This window comes from Prunus avium, chromosome 2 (assembly GCF_965620075.1).
Source record: "Prunus avium chromosome 2, drPruAviu1.hap1.1, whole genome shotgun sequence".
NCBI classification, from domain to species: domain Eukaryota; kingdom Viridiplantae; phylum Streptophyta; class Magnoliopsida; order Rosales; family Rosaceae; genus Prunus; species Prunus avium.
In genome coordinates this window covers 31,331,152-31,352,833 of record NC_142285.1, presented here as the reverse complement: position 1 = coordinate 31,352,833, position 21,682 = coordinate 31,331,152, and the positions used below count along the sequence as shown (strand labels likewise).

At 36.6% G+C, this 21,682-nt stretch overlaps 2 protein-coding genes across 2 annotated transcripts; one reads left to right on the top strand and one right to left on the bottom strand.

Annotated features, from left to right (window-relative positions):
- Positions 1-5,781: 5,781 nt before the first annotated feature.
- Positions 5,782-9,901, top strand: LOC110750627 (dihydroorotate dehydrogenase (DUF3598)). The gene is made up of 5 exons (XM_021950986.2): positions 5,782-6,296; positions 6,932-7,372; positions 8,064-8,156; positions 8,514-8,653; positions 9,314-9,901. Exons 1-5 carry the CDS (start codon positions 5,898-5,900, stop codon positions 9,762-9,764), a joined length of 1,524 nt encoding a protein of 507 aa, XP_021806678.2. The 5' UTR covers positions 5,782-5,897; the 3' UTR covers positions 9,765-9,901.
- Positions 9,902-16,586: 6,685 nt separating this feature from the next.
- Positions 16,587-20,065, bottom strand: LOC110750655 (uncharacterized). The gene is made up of 5 exons (XM_021951016.2): positions 19,855-20,065; positions 19,227-19,368; positions 18,688-18,914; positions 17,633-17,890; positions 16,587-17,042 (listed from the first exon to the last, which is right to left on the bottom strand). The coding sequence occupies exons 1-5, from the start codon at positions 19,894-19,896 to the stop codon at positions 16,737-16,739; spliced, it is 975 nt and encodes a 324-aa protein (XP_021806708.2). The 5' UTR covers positions 19,897-20,065; the 3' UTR covers positions 16,587-16,736.
- Positions 20,066-21,682: the final 1,617 nt, after the last annotated feature.

The window sequence follows — 21,682 nt, the reverse complement described above, 5'->3', positions numbered from 1 at the left end:
CGTTTACTTACAAATAATGGGAATAAAAACAAAAGTTTACGTTTATGACTTCTAATCCGTTTATTTACGCATAAAAAATCATTTGATATGCAACTCTCACCTTAAAATCCGTAATTAAATACTCCAAAAATTAATAATTGAATAAACTAGAAGGAGTAGTTGATTTGATTTCCATTCATTATTCCTGCTACTTGTAAACATGTTTAATAGGATAAAATTTGCAGGTACTAAAGTTCCTCATCTATAATAAATAAATAAAATCTCACAAACTCGCTATTTTAGTTGTCACTCAATCTATAATGCAAATTTATACTTAAGAAAATGAAAATATGTTCGACGGCGACGCGTTAATCATTCTCTACCGAAGTATAGATTCTATTTGATCTCTGAGAATGATTGAATTGAATTCCTCAGTGTCAGTGAGATTTTGGCAGCCACTTGGGCAGGCTGGGGGTTGTCAAATAAGAATGTACAATGGCGTATGGTGTGTGCAAATAAATGTAGGACTTTGGCAGGTAAAGCTTTGTACGAGCATATATGTGATTTTTGGCTTCTGATCTGACGGGACGAGATTCTGGAAATTGGGTAATGGACAAGAGCTAGTGCAGCTGCCATGCCGAGCTAGCCCGCAAGAACCTCACCAACTTTGACCAGCGCATATCACCAAGGTGGAAGAAGGGGCTAATATTACTAATTAATAAATAAAAAAAATTGGTCGAAACTAATTCATTAATATATAGGGGAAGAACATTGGATAATCAAAGTATGTGGCCTTAAAATTTTAATTTTTTTGGGATAATAATCCAAATAGAATGAAGATTCTATACCAAACACACTTGCATCATAACTTCACGATTATTTTCTTTTAATACAAGCGATATTAAATTATGAGAAATTAAAAAAAGATTAAGTTAAATGGAATACTCTCAACCACTTGAGGTATAAGCAATTTGAGTTGTATAATCATTTTCAAATAATACAACGATGGTCAGATTCATCTGGAAAAAAGAAAGAGGAGGACATTATTAAGAGATTGTTAGAGAATGTGGATCATAAAAAGTCAAAGTCTCATTTAAGCTACACAAAAAGTATTAGTGCATGATTATGTACTCAAGGTGGAGTGATCGCCTCTAATTCAACGAATAACTCAAGATGGTAGTGATCATTCTGTAACAATGTCATGAGCGGATGAAGTATGATTTGGTGTTTAATTACCATGAACGCATTTGAAATGATGAACGATTAGAATAAGCAACCATCAAATAGTAAAAATATTCGGGCAAATTTCTTTTTGCGGTGGAACCTTTCGAGTTATAACGAAGTTACTAAAACAAAAATAACATCACGTAACGGTTGAACAATTATAAATAAAAATTTATAGAGAACAAAGGTTGTTATCTTTATTTATTTATTTATTTATTAAAATAAAATATCACCAGTCATTTGTTGCGTGTTATTGAGTTCCCCTGCACACACGCAATTTGGTAACATGTGGTTTGTTCGTAAATCTGCAAAGGGAATTAAGTAGAACAAAAGTGACCAACTTTTAGTACAAAGCAGTGACCAACTTTCCAAAAAAGAAAAAAAAAAGTTGCAATATTATTATATTCTTATAAAGTCAAAGAAATTCCCACCTACGCCAAAAAAATAAAAGTTGATAAATTAAAGCATAAATAGTTAAATACTCCGATCAACTACTACTTTGACCTAATTAGACTTGGTAAAAAGCTTAATTAACTAAGGATAATTGGATCACACCACCATGATTGAACTAAGCCAAACTCAATCAAGAGCATCTTCTAAGAATTTCTTTTTTAGATATTTAGTCATATATCTGTTCTTAGCACAATAATATAGATAAACCCTACATTATTTAATTTTTATAAACAAACCCAAAAAATGACAGCTGACCCTATTGAATTTCATTTTGATTATTAAGTTACTTTGATACCCTATTGAGTGTTTTGGGTTTTTTTATGAGGTTTTGGGGTTGGGTTTGTTTTAAGAAATCAATTACAGTTTTGTAATTTAAAAAAAGTTAAAAACTTTTTTGTTATGTTGTAAATGGGCTATGCCTATGGGTGTGTTTTTAAAGTCCATTTCATATAAGTTTTTTTTTTTTTTTAAATAAATAATTTAGGGTCTTATATTGGGTATGATAATGAAAGTTTTTTTTTTTGGACTAATTTATTTATTGAAGATGGCACAAAAATTCCATTACTCATTGGATTTTTTATTTTTTATTTTTGCTTTTTTGACTCGCATTGCTCGTTGGAACTTGCATATAATTATTTTCCTTCACGTATGAAACTGGCTTTTGGTTGCAAGCTACAACTATATCCAAGAAAGTGGTACGTTCATGGACGCAATCTTGTGATTTAGTTAGGGTTTAGTCAAAACTATAAAATAAGATGTGGATGTCATGTTGTGCCCATGGCCCCATGATAATAATGTTAGTTTATGTGCCTTGCCAACTGAAGATTACGTGGAATTTTTATTTGACCAAGACCTTTGTCTAATCATATATTTCTTAAACAGAAAGCAACCACGACGTTGAAGTAGAGACAGGTATCAATATCATGTCCAAGGGTTCGGTTACGGTACATTCATTCATGTATCCAATACGAATATATGAAAATATAATATTTTTGTTTGGTCATCATAGTTCATTGAGTGCCAAATGAATCATTCAATATGATGACTTAACAAGTGTAGTCTTTTCGGTAAATACCACGAGGTGTCCCTACACTTGAAGGATTAGATTAATTGCCGCTTGGAGTTTGACTTGTCTCTAGCCACAAAGTGCTTTAAATGGGTTTCGAACCCCTGTTATTGAGGCATCAGGTAGTTTGTCAGATGGAAGTGGTAGTTTGTCAACCGCACTAGTCTTTTCATGTGTTCGAACTGAGTAGTTCAAAATCTGAAAAATTCATATTTCACTTAGGCCAATAATCACGACATTTAAAGGTTTAGGATTAAGCATACTAAAGTTTCAAGTTTAAGATTTAACTTTAAAAAACTAATGATATAGAATATAAACGATGTGAGTTTGAACATAAACACAATGAATATGTGATCTGGACTCTGTATTCTAATTGATTAAAGAACTCTGAATCTTAAATAAATTAGAAAGTTAATGATTTCGTAGGAGAATATCTATATATGTTTGTTTATTTATCCATTGCTTTGGAGAATGCAGCCACACACCTGGTGGTGCTGTTTGCAATGTTATGACGATATAGATATGCGTGAAGAGATTATCCAGAAAAACAAACACTAATTAATGAGCCTTTCTTTGGTCAACTGAGAATCCAGATCTGTTGAATACATCTACTTTTCTAATTTAACAATACAAAAACATAATTAAATTGCAAATATATGACCATGAAATTATGTTTAACTGCGCAATTATAATTAACAGTCTAATAACATAACATGTTAAATTTGATTAAATAAACTTTGATAACGATGATCTGTCACCGAGAATCTAATAAATAAACAATTATAAGATCATATATGACGCATTGTTGAGTGGGCTTAAACGAGTGGTTAGCATCGAGTCCATAGTGTACTGAGATAATTCCCTTGATATATTGCCCACTAAAAGTTGTGGTGGGGTTTGAATCCAGGACAATATTTAGACACAAAATCCATGTTTACCTACCAATAAGCCATGATGAAGTGGGGATTAGAGGGCAGGGTTGGAATGGGAATGAATAATGTTTCAACCACATCATGAAATGGGCTCATGATAATATATGTTCGGAAATAATGAAACTATATTCTAAAGATAGAGGAGCAGCTAGAGGTCCTGATGGCATAGAGCAAAAGTGAAGAAAAGCTGTTACCCTTTTCAGGAATGGGAGGGGTATATATATGTACCAGACGTTCCCTGTAGATTTTGTTCCACTAATTCAAGTTTGTGTGGACTGGTTTGCAGGTCACTGACCAAACATCTTTAGGTCATGAAGAAAATCATTGAGATCACAATGTCACTCAGAATCATTATTAGTGGACAAGAACTTTGTGAGCTGTCCATGACATTGTTGAGCTCATGGTGGCCTCAATTTGTTTTTCTATTTTCACCGTTTCTTATTTTTTTCTAATCACCTTTTAATAATAAAAATATTAGTAATAGGTTTTACTTTGTTGTAAAAATGACCTCATCAAATGATTTGGGTAAAAAGAAAGAAAATGAAAGACTAATTATAATGTTTGATTCAACTCGTTCATGTTGTTATAATATGAATGGACGATATGGTTAAGATTTCTCATTTTTAGAATATAATATTGATAAGAAATACCTTATATTATAATACGTGAACGAGTTATATCACGTGACCATACTCCAATACCACACTATAATTATTCATCTAACCATCAAAATCCGTCAACCGAGGTCTAGCCTAGTGAAAAAAGGCATTGACTTACAGACTATAGTGGTCTCAAACCCTCATGGCACTGTGGTAGTGTGTTTTACATGATCACTTGTACTAAAAAAAACCATCGAAACCATCGAAATCCACTAACCCTATGTTCATCTTCTTCTCAACTCAAACCACTACACACCCATCCATGAAAAAATTCCATGAATCAGGAACAAGGAAAACTCGATTAGCCAATACCCAATAGCCATTCCCTTCAATTGTGTAGGTTTGCCTTTTGGTGAAACTAGGTTTTGAAACATCTATCTAACTATTTTCGAGATATGTAATCTCTCATCTGTATAACATCTCTCTTTCTTATTTATTTATAATAACATCATTTAGAGCATCTGCAATGATTAGGATCAATGCAATTTTATTGCATGAAATTGAACTAAAACAGTAAAATCTTACTTGCAATGGTGTGTTCATTGCAATAGATGCAATTGTAATAGAGGATGCTATGTGATGAACCCTCTATTGAATTGCAATATACTATCTATAAGACCCACATGCTAATAAACTATACCATTTCAAATAAAACTGCAGTTCAATTCAATAAATGCCAAAAGAGTTCATAAATTGAGTTGCATTTCCTCTATGACTTGACTTATAAGGGCATATAATATGAGCCCACTTCACAAAAGTTTGCTTTATATATAGTACAAGGGTTCCAAAGATGATCCATCCCCCATGCACAACAATGGTGGAGCCACTATTATGTTAAAAGGTGGGATGGACCAAAGTATGAATTCCTTGCTATTAATTTCTTAGTTTAATTTGGTTGAAGGTCTTGTCTACCTTGACACCAACAGACCCATCTAATTTCGAAAAAAGAGAAAGACTATTCATGCACATGACTGGGTTTGGTTTTACTTAATCAAGAATTTAAACACCTTTATCTAACCCTAAGGGACCCCATATGTGCCGAAAGAGAAGGAACTATGCTTTCTAAAAACTATAATCTAGCCGTATAGATATCCAACTTTTTGCCTACAAAAATATTAAAGAGAAAAGGAGTCCACCTAGCCTCAACACATGATTTTTTTTTTCTTTGTTACACTACAATCGATTGCATTTTAAGAATTACTCCTACATGGGATAACCCCATTTCTCTAAAAATAGAGTTCGTGGAGGAATTCGAACACAGAATCTCGGATGCAGGACTAATTACTCTTAACTACTGAAGCTACATTGCAATTTGTTCCCATCTTATAGTCGTCTTGGTTGGTCCTCCGAAGTTTTGAATTATTTGTTCAAATTTCTTATCATTGATCCAGTATCCTTATGGGCCTCATCATCAATAATACAGGTCTTCTTTTCTTGGATCGAAACGCAATATTTGAACGCAAGCACTGGATTAGGCACAACCATTTCCAGCCCAAATCCAAAGGCCTCAAATTTATCCCTCTATCCCTCTCACTCACTGACCATTGCTCCTTTTCTCTCTAAAACAAAAGCAAAATCCCCAAAATGCCCTCACCGTCGCTCCGGTTAGCCGCCACCAGTCACCACCTCCACCACTTGGGGTTCAACCACACACTCTCCTCCTCGGCTGCCCAAAACCCCTTCACCTTTCTCTCCTTCCCCTCCTCCACTTTCCCAAAATACCCTAGGAAGCTCGTCGCTCAGTGCCAGAAGAAACCAGCACCCAACAACAACGGTGGTAGAGCCAAGGTCAAGGGCAAAGCGGACAATGTGTGGAGCGTGGACAACGAGCTCGCTGCGATGGAGAAAGAGAGAGGGAGAAGCCCGAAGAGGAGAGGCAAAAGGAGGGTTGTGAGGAGGAAGAGAAGTGAAGGCGGTGGCGGGAAAGGTGTGTTGGTCTCTGGTGCTATGTTAATGGAGGTCGAGACCGTTCTTCAAACTCAGGTACTTTGAAATGTTTTGTTCTGTTTGGGCTATGTTGGGGTAATGGGTTTGCATTTTTTTTTTTGGTTGCTGATAGAATGTTGGGAAAAAAAGGAGAGGAAATGAGTATTGAGAGTTGGAAATTGGCTACTTGGTAATGAGTATTGAGAGATGGGAATTAGCCACTTGGTAGAAAATATTTTAATGCTCAGGTGCTTCTATGTTTGTGGAGCATTTGGTTCATGAATTTATATGTTCACTTAAAGTTGCAGATAACAGATTGGACTCCTCTGTTCAGAGAGTGTTCTTTGATCTCATGTTTGTTCAGTTCTTCTCTAAGTATTATCTTAGAAGCTTTTCCTGGACACCTGGGAAACTTTGCACAACTTATTGCCATCAATCAGAACATTAGTGAACTGTTTCCGTTAAAAAAAATTATGGAAATTTGATTTCTTTGCAAAGTTATGGGGCATTCAGAGAAAGCTACCCCACCCCCTGCCCAACGGGCGAAAATAAAACAAACAGAAAAAGAAGAGAACAGGAAGAAGAAAATCTGTTACAAGTATGCATTCATGTTTGCGGTTTGTATACAGAAATTTTAGGCTGCACTTTTGGTGTCTTAGAGTTAATAACTCAACACTGGTTTTTCCTGTCAGGAACCTGTGATAAGACCAGCATGGACTACATTTGCTAGTAGTGTCAGTGGGATATGGAAGGGCGTTGGAGCAGTATTTTCACCCATCAATGCTGAAATGGAGCCAATTGAAATCGGAAGCGGGGATGAACATCTATATGATTGCTATACTCTTTCCCACATTGAGGCCGTGCCATCCTATTCTGGAGGACCAACATCTCAAATCAAAAGGAAGATTAATTGGGTGACTTTAAATTCTTACGGTGAAATACCACAACATATTAGAGGAAGCGATAGAATGAAAGAAGAGCACGAAGGTGGAGACGCTGCTTCACGCAAAAACGATATTGATGGAAGCGGAAAAAAACATGTTTTGCCCGAATTTGAGTCTTTTGATTTTGGAAGAAGTGACGTGATGGAAGAAGATGTCATGGGTAAGGAACCTGGTCTTGTTTTCTTTGAGGTATGCGTGCTCCCAGTTCCTCTTCAATATTATTCAGAATGCATGCTAAGTTAGTACTACGGTATCAAGTACAAGTGTTGACATTTATTTGCTTGCAGACTTCAAAATTTTGGACTTTCTTGCTGCATGAATTTCAATATTATCATTTCTTGGTAATGAGAGAGTGCTAAAAGTTGAAATATTATTTAGGTTTTGGGAAGTAACTACTACTTGCGGTTTTATTAGTAAGTATTTGCAAAAACATTTCCACAGGTTGAATTGGCCAATTTAGAGATTTCATAAACCATCAGTATTTAGAGATGTTAAACAATTTTCTCCTAGGCCTCAGATTGAATTGGCCAATTTAGATATTTCATAAATCATCAGTATTTTGGAACAAATACAGTACGACTAGGCACTTGTATAGTATTTTTCCTTGAATTTGTTAAATGTGAATCTTGTTCACTATAAAGATAGCTTCTCCAGAGTTTACGACAGTGCTTTTCATATTATCTTAGAAACATCCACGGCATGATTATCAGTTCATGAAAAAGAAATTATAGGTCTCTCTCTTTCAAATTTATCAATGGGTTCGATTCCCATCAATGCTTCCTGTAATTTTTCATTTATGGTTTTCAATAGACAAAAGTATCCTCCATCTTTTCTTGAATACCAATGGGAACTATTTAATCTTCTGATTGATAATGTGCAGGATGGATCTTATTCTAGGGGTCCTGTTGATATCCCGGTTGGTGAAGATGATGACTCTAAGTATTACCTTTCACCAACTTTCAAATTTGAACAAGTAAGTTTTGTATGGCATATGCTGGACACTTTCCAAGTCGCATGTAGATAGAGGTTGTTAAATTCCTTTCTTGATCTGTAATAAAAGTGCATGTACAAATGTAGTCGTAAATGCCAATGAACAGTAGATGTGATAATTGCAGAACAAAGGTCTTGAAATCTAAAATATGTTGATTAATATTTTAAACTTTTTTATTATTGTATTGATGTGGGTTTATAGATGTTGTGATGATTGTTTTTTATTTTATTTTTACAAATGATAAGATCGTAACATAAGACCTACCACTTCCCCCACCCATCTCAATCAACGAGAAACTTAAAAACTAGTTATTCATTTTCTTAATTTTTCCTTGTCCAGTGCTTGGTTAAAGGTTGCCACAAGAGGCTACGTATCGTTCATACTATAGAATTCAGCAATGGTGGTTCAAGCATACAGATAATGAGAGTTGCGGTTTATGAAGAACAGTGGGTTAGTCCTGCCAATCTTCCTGACCCAAGGTATCCTATGCTAAAGTTTATTTCACATTGGAGTTTGCTACATAATGTTGTAAGTTGTAACTTGTAATGCATTGGTACTATTTCGTCAGAACGTAAATGTGTTTTATGTTATTTTCTTGTAATTTCAGTAAGACTGGTGCATCAGAATTTCCAAGGTTTCTGCTTGGGCCACTCTAACAGCCGTAAAGATTTTGCATATTGTTACCTTCAAATCTAATTGAAATCTTATTTCTTTTGTGACTTATTCATTAATGGAAATTCCATTTTGCTAGTAGGACATAGATGTCCTGGAAACCTTAATGCAATGGTAATAGCATCATACCACAGGGAGTAAGAAAGAGATATATAAAACTTGAAATATAAATATATATTTTTTTTCTTTCAGTACATCTCTGGAAAAAACTATAGTATCCTCTTGCACTCAGTGTCCTAAAGACTTCAGATATAAAAGAAATAGTTTTGCACTTATAATCTGTAAAACTCATTTGTTTGCACGAGGAAAATTTGTTCTTATGCAACCTTATCTGTCATTGGGGCTCATGCCCCAGAGTTCTGTAGTAGGGTTTTCTGGAGTTTGCATTGCTTATAAACTATAGCAGTAATTTTGTTATCTGTATTGACATTGGAGAACTCATTTAATTCCTATTGTACCATAATCAGTGATCTGGAGTTCGATTTGAAACCATTTTCTCAGCGCAAACGAACCCGACCATCAGAGCTGACTGGGTCATGGAAGGTGTTTGATGTCAGTAGCACTCCAGTATTTGGTGAGGAGATAGACCAGATGGTAATGGAGCAAAACGATAGTACTCCGTATGTCTATCTTTGCACAGAAACTCTAAAGAAGAGGAGCTTGCCGGGGAATCCAGATTACTTTGGAGAAGAAGAGATGCTAGACATGCAAGATGTGACTATGCTTTGGCTTCCGGGTGGTGTCACGGCCTATGTTGATGTAAACAAGGATGGCATCCTTTGCATTGGAGTCGGATGGTACTCAGATGAAGGGATCAACCTTGTTATGGAGAGGGATTATGGAGTAGATGGGAAACTCAAGGAGGTCCGATCAAAGTCGGAGGTAAAAAGAAGGTGGTCTGATCCACTACCTGTGTAAATTTTCCTTGAAAACAGTTTTGGTTTGTTTCTTTGTGCTGATTATTACTTCCCCCCATTGGATAGTAATTGCTTGTATATTGTCTCCATCAGATAAAAAAAGAAACAACACAATGAATGTTCAGAAATTTACATATTGATGCTTTTCAAAAAGCCAAAATATTATATATATAGGCAAGAATAGTGGTGAGGAATTTTAAAGGCAAGTTTACGCCTTCAAACTAAAATTTGATGTTTGGCATTTGAGTTGATATGCTTTCACTTCGTAACTAAGCAATTATTTACTTTATTTATTTACGGGAACTATACAATTTTTAAGCCAAAGAACTAGGTGATGATGAAATTCATTGTTCAAATATGTTGATCAAAACTACATTACACTTTACTTCTTGTACAAGAAGATCATTCTGGGTACTCAACCTCACGCCTGAACATCTTCTGCTTCCTCAAGCTCTCATGGCACGAGGCAAAGAATTCGTGCCTCAGAGCTTCCTCGCGCTGATCCTCAGCCTTGGGTTTACTGTCAGGCACTTGTCCACAAGATCAAAGAGTGATCTTGGAATGAGCTTTAAAAACTGGGCTCTTTTTGTGTGAGCCTTGCACCAACTTTGCAGTTCCATTGATGGCAAAGGATTTGATATCCAGTAACTCCTGAACAATCAATAAAATGCAGCAAAAACTTAAATGGCAACTCTTATGTGAAGGAAGTTAAAAAGTTAATAACCTCTCACATAAGGGTGTGACCACCATTTTGGGAGCAGATAACATGAATAAAACTCAAAGCACCCTCGTTTTTTCTGATGATACAAAAATAGCAGGATGAACACCCACTTGGAGACAAGTTCCCCCTACACAGAAACAATAAGAACCCATTTCGCCAGAACAAATTCCAAGTCCAAAAATTAAACACTACTCAACATGGAAAATAGGTACCTTTAGTATTAGGAACATCTATAACTCGAATTACAATTACATAAACTGATCACAATTACAGAATGAATTGAATAAAAAACGTGCTAGCTCTCCTAAAAAACCATGAACTTGTAATCGTTTTGCGGTTCAAAAACCATGTAATTACATCTGATATCAATTAAAGAATAAACTAGAAAATAAGAAACGTGTTCTCCGAGAAATCAGAAGGCTCGGTACTGCCTGGAGCTAGTCAGAAACTTGTTCTTTGTGAAAACCAGACCTTGTCCCGGCTTAGACGGCAAAGGCAAGTTCTTGATGTCGATAACTTGAATATTCTCTCGTTTGTTTTGAAACTCTGGACAGCCTTGGTGGAGAGTCTCCAACTTCTCTTCATCATCCCAATCTTGCCGATGACGATGAGGATCAGATTGATTGGGCCCCTGAGGGTTTTGTTGACAAGAAGATTGAGGTGGTGCGCTTAGCATCATGCGGAGGGTCTCCAAATCCTTGCCTTTGCCGTGAGATGGTTTCTTGGGTTTCTCCAGAATTGCCAAGTCGCGCTCATCAAGTTTGATGTCGTCGAAAAAGTTGGAGGGATCGCAAATCACGGTTTCAAGGATGAAGACAGCTTCAAGGTCGTCCAGCGGAGGGCAAGGAAGTCCACCAAAGTCGTCATCGTCAAGTTTGATGTCGTCGAAAAAGTTGGAGGGGTGGCAAGTCATGGTTTCAAGGATGAAGACAGCTTCAAGGTCGTCCAGCGGAGGGCAAGGGAGTCCACCAAAGTCGTCATCGTCAACAGGAGGCTCTCGCTCGCATCGCTGTTCCTTCAGAGCCGTCATCTTGTCTGAAAGAGAAAAGTAGGGTCTCGACTCGATCGTTTGAAAGAGAAAAGATTATAGCGAATTTTGGAAACCCTAAATCACAGTAGCTAGTGTTTACTAAAGGCTCAGGCTGCATATGTATTTATAGGTTTTTTTAATCCTAATCTTATGGGGAAAACGAATATTTTATTCTAATTAATTCTCTTGTATTTATAGTTTGTGTTGTGGGCTTCAATTTGCTTTATAACGACGCCAAAAAAGTTGTTTCTGTTCGCTTCTCATAAAGTTTCTATCGATTTTTGGCAAGAACAGAAGAAGTTAGAATAAAATTATTTTCCTCGTCAAGCTTTTAAAGTTTCTATCAACATCAGCAATTAACAGAAATTCTAACGGTAAGCTAACCCTAAATATCAGCAACTAATGGAAATTCTAACGTTAAACTATCTCTAACGTACGGTATTTTGATATCAAACCCAAAAAAATCTTTGAAGGAATATATTTAGTTGAGACAACAATATATTTAGTTAATAATATAAAATTCCAGAACAAGAGTTTAAAGCTATATTAATCCGATTTGACACCCAAGATGAAATCCGTTTGAATACTTTCTTTTTTGGCAGGTTACGTACGGCACAATCAACTGCTGCAACCCCAAAACACTCACACACACACACACTGCACTGAAAATCTAGAGCTTTCGCAGTAAATTATAGCATTCCATTTTCGCTTACATTCCGAAATCCCCTTTCATAATCATCCAGGTAACAAAAACTGTCAATGATTAGGCCTTCATAGTAAAAATGTCAACTCTATGGAAAAGCATACACAACCCATGAATGCAACTTGTCTGGCAGACACTTGATACTCTGTTGCATCTTATATAGGCTTGATCTTGAAGTGGAGAGAGATGAGTGAGAACACAAAGCACTTTAGATCCTGCAAGACAAGCATAATTGAGAAACAGTGTTGGGTGAAAAAAAAACTCCATGCTGAGTCACTGAAAGACATAAACAATAGAAATCACGTCAAAATAAAACTCGTCTCAGAGGGCAAAAAACAAGGATGTCTGGAGTCATAAATGGAATACTTAAGTGGACAGACTAGCATAATTTGTTCTCTCTTTCTAAGAAAATCAGGGAAAAACAAATATAAAAAGAACAAAAATCACATTATCTATGTAAAGAGTTTAGCCACAGGGCTGTGCTATTCATAAAAAGGAATTTCAAAAGAAGGACCCCAGTAAAGCCGGGCGGGTTTACTCTTATTTATATATTTTTTTTAAAAATCCGGGGTATAGCCGAACGGCTATACTATTTATTGAAAAAAAAACCCCGGCCAGCGCTGGAAATGTGTTTTTGTGCAAAACGTATAGCCGAGCGGCTATACTCTATAAATAGAATATTTCAACAGTATAGTGTACTATATAAATAGAATTTTTAAAAATAATTTAATTAGTAGTTATGTATTAATTATTATTTACTTAGTGAATAATTAGTATTTAATTTTTAAAATTTTTATTCAATATAATGTGAGTATTTTGTGTATAACACGTGAATTTTGTGTGTATTATTGAAAATTTTGTAAAAAATAAGCGTATTAAACATGAAAAATATGTACATACGTATACAATACGAGTATTAAATACGAAAAATACTAAATTCTTTATGCGAGTAATAACTCTGGAAAAGTAAAAACTCAAAAGGGTACAATAGGAGAAATTATACAATAGTACGGTAGTACCATGTGGCAATTGACACGTGGTACTACGTTCCACTGAACTTGCGACATGTGGATGTAATAAATTTCTCTCTAACGACGTTTGTTTCTCCAAAACCTCCGTCTCCTCCTTCTCTCTTTCTGCCCTCAGATCCCGTTTTCTGAAAACTTAACACTACTCCAAATTTCAGTCGGCAGTTTACCCATGAACACATCGCTTGTGCATATCAAGTTTAGAGCACCCATTACCTGTCAAAGATTATGAGAGAGAGAATAACAAAATTTCCAAGAGGCCCATTAATTAGAGATCTATGAAGAAATTGAAGAACTTTGCCCGACAAATCCATTACCCACAATCTTTGTTGGTCTATCACACCATCATTTCAGGCAAATTCATTATTCAACAAAGACCCATTAAAGATCATGGGTTGATCATGGTTGATTTCTAAAATAAAATAAAAATTATGTGTTGAAAAACACCTTCTCTTGGAGAAAGAATATAAAAAAATCCATAAATTTTGGCAATTTTCAGTGAGAGTTTGCTTCAAATAAATCAACCGCTAAAAGAAATAATCTTGGCTTCTTGCATCATGTAACTCCGTTGTTTTGCATCGGAGCTTTACACAGAACATAGATTTTTAATTTGCATTTTCTTCTTCTTCTTCTTCTTCCCTTTTCTGGTACGCACCTTCAAACTTTTTTTTGGGGTCAAAATCGGCGCCTTCAAATTTGAGTTCAGTCTCTAGGAAGAATAGCAAAGAAACGGAGGATTGGAGAAGGCAAACATCGTCACGGAGAGATTTATTACCATCCACGTGTTGCAAGCTCAGTGGAACGTAATACCACATGTCAATTGCCACGTGGTACTACCATACTATTGTATAATTTCTCGTACAATAGAGACTCGGGTAATGGCCTAATACTAATGAATAATGCTCTAAACCACTCTAATCAATAAACAAAAATCGAGGAAAAACAATTATTAAAAAAAAAAAATTCACATTATCTTTGTAAAGAGTATAGCCGCAATGCTGTACTATTCTTAAAAAGGAATTTCAACGAAAGGACCACAGTAACGCTGGGCGGCTTTACTCTTTTTTATGTAAAAAGAAATCCATAGTATAGCCGCACGGCTATACTATTTATTTTATATAAAAAATCTGCCCTGCGCTTGGCACATGTTTTTGTGCAAAGAGTATAGCCGGACGGCTATACTCTATAAATAGAATATTTCTTTTTTTGGTCAAGAAATAGAATATTTCAATGGTATCGCCGAACGGCTGTACCCTATAAATATAATTTTTTTTTAAGTATAGCCGTATAGCCGTGCGGCTATACCCAGTGAATGAGTTTCTCTTTTTTAATTACTTTAATTAGTAGTTATGTTATAATTATTATTTACTTAGTGAATAATTATTATTTACTTAGTGAATAATTAATATTTATTTATTTTATTCAATAAAATGTGAGTATTTTGTGTATAATACGTGAATTTTGTGTGTATTATTGAAAATTTTGAAGAAAACAAGTGTATTAAACATGAAAAATACGTACGTGTACAATATGAGTATTAAACGCGAAAATGCTAAATTCTTTATACGGGTAATAACTTTGGAAAAGTAAAAACTCAAAAGAGGATAATAGAGACTCGGTTAATGGCCTAATAGCAATGACTAATGCTCTAAACCACTCTAATCGATAAACAAAAATTGGGGAAAAACAATTATAAAAAAAAGGGAAATTTGCATAAATACCACATGAACTTTTAGGCATGTGCGCCATTACCACCTGAACTTTTAATTTTTATTTTTAACCACCTGAACTTTGTTAAGTGTTGTAATCCACCACCTAAGTCTAACTCCTTTAAAGCTTCCGTTAAATATAAGGGCATTTTCGACAATTCAATAGAACCAAAAAATAAAAAATAGAATTTAAAACAAAATAAATAAATAAATAAAAGTTAACCTAATTATACCACGCCTTCCCCTACCCTTACCCCTACCCTTTTCCAAAGCCACTTCTCCCCAAATCCCCCACCCTTTGCATACACCCCTAACTTCTCTTTGTGTTTGTCTTTTGCCGTCTCTTGGAGTGGGTTGTTGAAATTGAAGGGGCATGCCTTAAATGAAATGGATCATAACTTCATATATATATATTGGGGAGGCACCAAATTGTGACAGCAACAACCTCATGCGAATCCAAACAAAGTTGCAGGTATGCATAAGGAAGATTTGCAATTCCTATTTTATAGAATATAGTTATAAAATGACTTATATGTATATAAAGGGTGTTTTGGAGGGGAGTGGCGTTGGAAAATGGGAGGATGGGGTGGGAGGTGAGCGGCGTTGGAAAAGGGAAGGGTGGGGGAAGTGGCGTAGGTTAACTTTCTTTTTACTTTATTTTTTTATTTTTTTATTTTTTAGTTCTAGTGAGTTGATGAAAATGCCCTCATATTTAATGGAAACTTTAACGGAGTTAGACTTAGGTGGTGAATTAAAACACTTAACAAAGTTTAGATGGTTAAAAATAAAAATTAAAAGTTCATGTGGTAATGGTGCACATGCCTAAAAGTTCAGGTGGTATTTATGCAAATTTCCCTATAAAAAAAAAAAGAGGATTGCATTATCCATGAAAACAGTATAGCCGCACGGCTGTACTAGTTATAAAAAAGAATTAAGAAAGGACCCCAGTAAAGCCGGTCGGCTATACTCTTTTTAACAATAAAAAAAATCCGTAGCTTATTTTTATAATAAAAAAATCCGGAGCATATTTTTATAATAAAAAAATGGGGATCTATCGTGAATGTAAAAACTCAAAAAGGAGTTCTTCCCATCATTAGGTAAAGCAGGGTGACTCCGGCTGACCAGACGTCGGCCTTAGGGCATGGATGCATTCTCATAAGGTAATATCACATTAAAACAGATCAAAAGCAATTATATATACTGTCATTGCTCTTGGTTTGGTTATAACTCAAATTGACTAGCAAATCGGTTGTAAAAATAGGGTCTGATTGCTGTACTTATAGAAAATATCTGTTGAAGAACAAGAGAAAAACTCATATTGATGCCCTAAAGGAACATTGAGGATGAAACGAGTGAAATATCAGAAAACTACCTGAAAAATAAGGATGAAGGCAAAACCTCATCTTTATGAGAATCATCCGTTCGCTTAGAATCTATTGTTGCCCCTAAACTGATATCTACATGATCACCTCTCACAAACTTTTTTTCTCTGTTTAATGGAGCAGATTTAGGCGGAGGGAGACGGCCATGATCAAGGGACACATGACGACTTGATTTTGGTTTACCTGAGAAACGTGTAAATCCGTTAGTTAGTCAGATAAAAGTCCAGTTTTTCTTGTTTTTATTGCTAGCTTAACAAAGTCTCTTGATGACTGCAGTCGGAGACATCCATTTCATTTGGCAAAGCAGCTATCCTGAACATGAAGGCAAACGTTCCTTATTCATTTTCACACACACACACCACGTAGCCTTTAAAATGAACAGACCAAACTCATATTTGCCTTAAGGGATAAGCACAACAGATCCAGATGTTTTCCTATTCTCAAGGTCTTCGTGTGCCTGTGCTGCTTGAGACAATGGGTAGGTGTGATTTACTCGAACCCGCAATACACCTGATTGAACATTACCAAATACCTCTCCCGCCATCCCTAGCAATTCGTCTCGAGTTTCAGCGTAATTAGAGAGGCTAGGCCTAGTCAAGAACAGTGACTTCACTGCAATGGCTGACAATGGAACCGGATCTGGCGCACCTGATGACTGCCCAAAACTCACCATGTATCCACGAGTCTTCAAGCATGCCAGTGATCCCTGAATACAACAATAACTCCCAATTAAGGATTCTTAGTCCAAAATACAAATTAGCAAAAGACTGCCTACCCAGAACTCATTATCTACCAGATTATGTTGATCTGGGAGACCAGTTGGGCTTGCAACATTTGAATAAATCACGACACAACACACTTATTTGAGGGTGTCTTTTCTTCTTCTCTTTTAATTACTGATTACCAACCGTTTGCACTACCACAATCACAATGTAACTAACTTCAGGGTCTATTAGGGAAGAGAGATTTCAGGTCTAAGAATTTAGTAAATAAAATATAGCTAGATTGACTGATCCGACATAAAAGCCTTTTGTCAAAATCCAACTCCTAACTTTAAAGCATTCCATCTAAATGGACCCCCTCATCATTTAAAAAATTCATAAACCTCGCTCAAATTCAAAAACATCTAGTTTCATAGGCCTGGTCTAGCATTGAGAAACTTCAGCACCATGTTAAGGTGAAGCCTACTCAAAGGTACTCATGCAGAATTTGAACATGGTACGATCTCTCCCTAAACTCCCTTGATTGTGTTTTTGTTCATTTGTAGAAAAAAGAGAGAAGAAAAGTATAGCTTACCTCAAAAGTATCCCTCCCTACAGAATCATAAACAACCTCGACCCCATTGCCAGATGTTATTTCTTTGACTCGAGCAACAAAGTCCTCTTCCTTATTGATTATGACATGGTGACATCCATCCTCCTTGGCTTGAGCTGCCTTCTCTTTAGTAGATACAGTTCCAATGACAGTGGCACCATGGGCATTAGCCCACTGGCATAAAAGGGATCCAACTCCACCAGCTGCTGCATGGACAAGGACTTTGTGTCCAGGTTCAACCTGTATAACAACACTCAAGTCAGACCTAATAACAAAAGCAACATAAGTTTCAAATTTTTGAAACATATATAACATTAGGAAAGAGGATGGGCTATGTTAAGCATGCAATTGTAGAATGAACCCAAATTATGATTGAAGCACTTAGTTGATTACACGTTGCTGGTTTACAATAGAGCTTGTTTTTTAAGGTGTACTATCTTGATGGTTTGGACAATTTACTCATTGAATTCATACTTAGTTGTTATGTTTTTTTTTTCATTCCACAGATTGTCCGGCGGAACGGAATCAACAAGTGTGCCACAAATGAAAAGGTGAAAGAGAACAAGAATGGTAGTTTTATCTTACATCAGATAATGATGGGACGTGTTTTTAAAATTTATAGTCTCAACGGAACAAATATAAATAGGGAGGGAGGGAGAGAGAGAGCTCCTCAACTCCCATGAGTGCTCATGATTAACAACTGAAAAAGACTAACTCAAACACAACTGAGCATACTTTGTCAAAACAGGGGCACTTCTGCCCAAAAAGTTTAACAATGACAACAATAAAAATCAAAACAGTATTAACAGTAATGAATATTCTCCTTGACAGGAAAACTCATAGGTGCATGCTAATAGCTCTATAAAAATGTTTTGCAATGCCACACGCATATTCAAGGAATATTAAAACTAGCATGACCTAAAATATTACAACCAGGATGTGGTTATCTCGTGTTTTGTAATTCAAACTATCTTCATTTACAGACTTAATGTGTGGTTCCTGAAATTCCAGATGCTGCTGCATAAATATAAAGCTACCTTGAAACAACTGCGTAGTAGAAACTGAGCTGTCATACCCTTGGACAAGAGGGATGCAGCAACAGTAGGATCAATGGAAGGAGGAACAGGCACAACTCTGTCTGCAGGAAGGATCTGCTCTTCCGCATATGAGCCCATTGGCTGGCCAGCATAGGCTACAAGATCTCCAACTTGCGTGCCTGTTAGTCCTGGTCCCACAGCTGTCACAACTCCACAAGCCTCAATACCTGAAATCAGTTTTGATTTGTAAATAAATTGTGCAAATCCATTATCAAAGCCCAAACAAGTTTTAGATGTAAATATATATAACAAATCTAACAATGGAAATCGTTCTCTGATGTCATGCTCTGCATTCTTGTATTAGGTTCACCCCAATCGTTTCTAACCATATTTCAAAAAATATACTCTCATGGTAAAGGTTTATTAGAGAAAACTGTGAAGAAAAACCAAAGGTTTTTAAAAGAACATGAAGTCAAAAATTGGCTAGAAGTCAATCTTGGTTGAACTGTATCTTCATAGTCTTAGAAATGTAGCAAAACCTGGGGTGTAGGGAACCGTAGCAGCCTTATAAATGCCTTTGCGGAAGTATACATCAATGAAATTAAGCCCAATGGCCTTGTTCTTCACACGAACCTCTCCCTCCTTTGGCTCTCCTACTTCCACATCTTCCCATTTCAAGACCTAACACCATCACATGACAAAAATAAGTAAAATGACGATGAAAATAAAGGAATAATGGCATTTAGCTGACAAATATGGGAGGTCAAAGACAAATAACAACAAAGATAAATTTTCTTTAAGCAAAACTAGACATAAACTGATACTGCCTTACCAAAAAATAAGTAATGGATGGATGGATACTGAATAATCAGTGTCAAAAACTATAAACTGTTTTCTGATCTGGCCGACTTATGTGAAGGATTATTTATGAAGAAACTTGATGCACTATACACAAACTGTGAATTGAATTCAGCAATCTAAAAATAAAAAGACAAGTAACCACTAACCAGTAATTATACACAAGTGAGTTTTGATAATCTGATAAAAATAAAAAGCACAACCCAGCAGCCGGCCAATTCAAACATAAAAGCCTATGTATGGAAACAGAGAAAGAGAGAGAGAGAGAGAGAGAGAGAGAGAGAGAGAGAGAGAGAGAGAGAGAGAGACCTCAGGTCCACCAAGCTCATGGACTCGAATGGCTTTGACCATCTTTGCCGGTGGTGGTGATGCTGATTCAGTGGCAAGTGCTCTAACTACTGATTTCTGGGTCCTAAGTGTAAAGGGTAAACACTTGCTCAAAGTCTGAAAAATGTCTTGAATTTGGAGTGCAGCGGTAATGAAGCAGACAGCAATCAGCAATCTTATTCTGATCGGAAGTATACCCATTGACCTTACTGATTGGATCCTTGATTTGTCTCGACATTGGAATTGTACGAGGGTGGGACCGTGGGAGTAGGGGACCACTCCAATATGAAAGGAGCACGTGACTTCCACTACTAAATCGGTTTCCGGTCATAACAATTTTCGCTCCATTTCCCTCTCTCTCTCTCTCTCTGTGTACATTTTTCTAATTTCACTCTCAAAAAAGTAAAGCTTTTTATTATTTATACAAAGTTCAGTTTATTGTTCCCTACGCTCAGACGCAACTTGCGTCCATGCAGAATCGGCATGCATCAGCTCAAGGGCAAAATGATCCTGAGTAATTTTGTAATAAAAGATTTAAAAATGAGATTTTTTTTTAAAATGAACAAAAATGCGAGAAAACATATATTCCTATCCGTGCAAAATAATATTTTGTTATTTTCCGTTATGCCGTTTTGGTCTATATATATAGTGAACAGTGTGTGTTTTGGTTGAAGAGAGAGAAAGAGAGGGAGAGAGAGGGTGCTGAGTGTACGTGGGTTTATACGTAAGTGGTGACTCTGGGTCTTTCTCATTTCTCAGAAGATGAAGAAGTACTTGGAAAAGAAGCAAGAGCAAAATAAGGCACCAAGCCCTTGTTTGCCCAGACATGCTCTGCCCACAACTGCCACTCCATCGCCCATCTGTTTGCTACTAGGTACACCACCTTTTTTATCTTCTTCTTCTTCTTCCTTGCTTCTGATTCGTTTTTGGACCATTATCTGCAACTGTTTGATTCATTTTGTACATTTTTATGGGTTTTGCAGAGGCTATAGATCACATTAAAGTGGGCTCTTACTATGAAATCGACCACTCTAAGCTCCCTCCCAGAACCACCCCAGAACAGCTCAAGGCGGTTCGGGTCGTCATTGTACTCGCTTTCACCAAAACCCACAAATAGTTTTCACTATTCTTGTTTCTTTTTCAGATTTGATTTTGATTTCATATGGGTTTTGAGTTTTGGGTCCATTTGTGTATGCAGGTGAGTGAGAAGGGTGCGCTCAAAGTGGCTGTGAGGTTCCCAAGCATTCACTCTCTCCACACTCACATCACCGAAGGAGGCTATGCAAAACCATTGGCCAAGCAGATTCCAGCGCTTAACGAGAAGTACGTGATGCCAGCAGAAATGGCTTCAGAGGTGCTTTACCGGAGAATCCCACCTCAGGAAATTGCAGATCGGAGCAACATTTGGAGCTTCTGGGCTGCTACACCCTCTGCGACAAATTACCAGAGAATAAGCTCTTCACAGAACCCAGCAGTTAGCGGTGAGGTCAATAACAGGAGTGTGGTTTCCAAAAAGGGTCCATGCTGGTCGGAGCTAAAGTTCACTGGGATGGTGACGTGGGGTAAGCGCCGGCAGGTTCGGTACCTGCGCAGGCACGAGCCTTCACCGAGCTCTAGTACTGACGAAGAAGAAGAGAAGGGGAAGGAGCTAACAGAGCTAGAGGAAAATGGTGATGATTTCTATGTGGATGATGAGAAAGCAATAACTGTGATAGAGGAAGATGATGATATTGAAGAAGAAGAAGAAGATGTGAAAACAGAGGGCGAGGCTCCTCCTGTTGTGCCCTGGAAGATGAACCTTGGGAGTAGG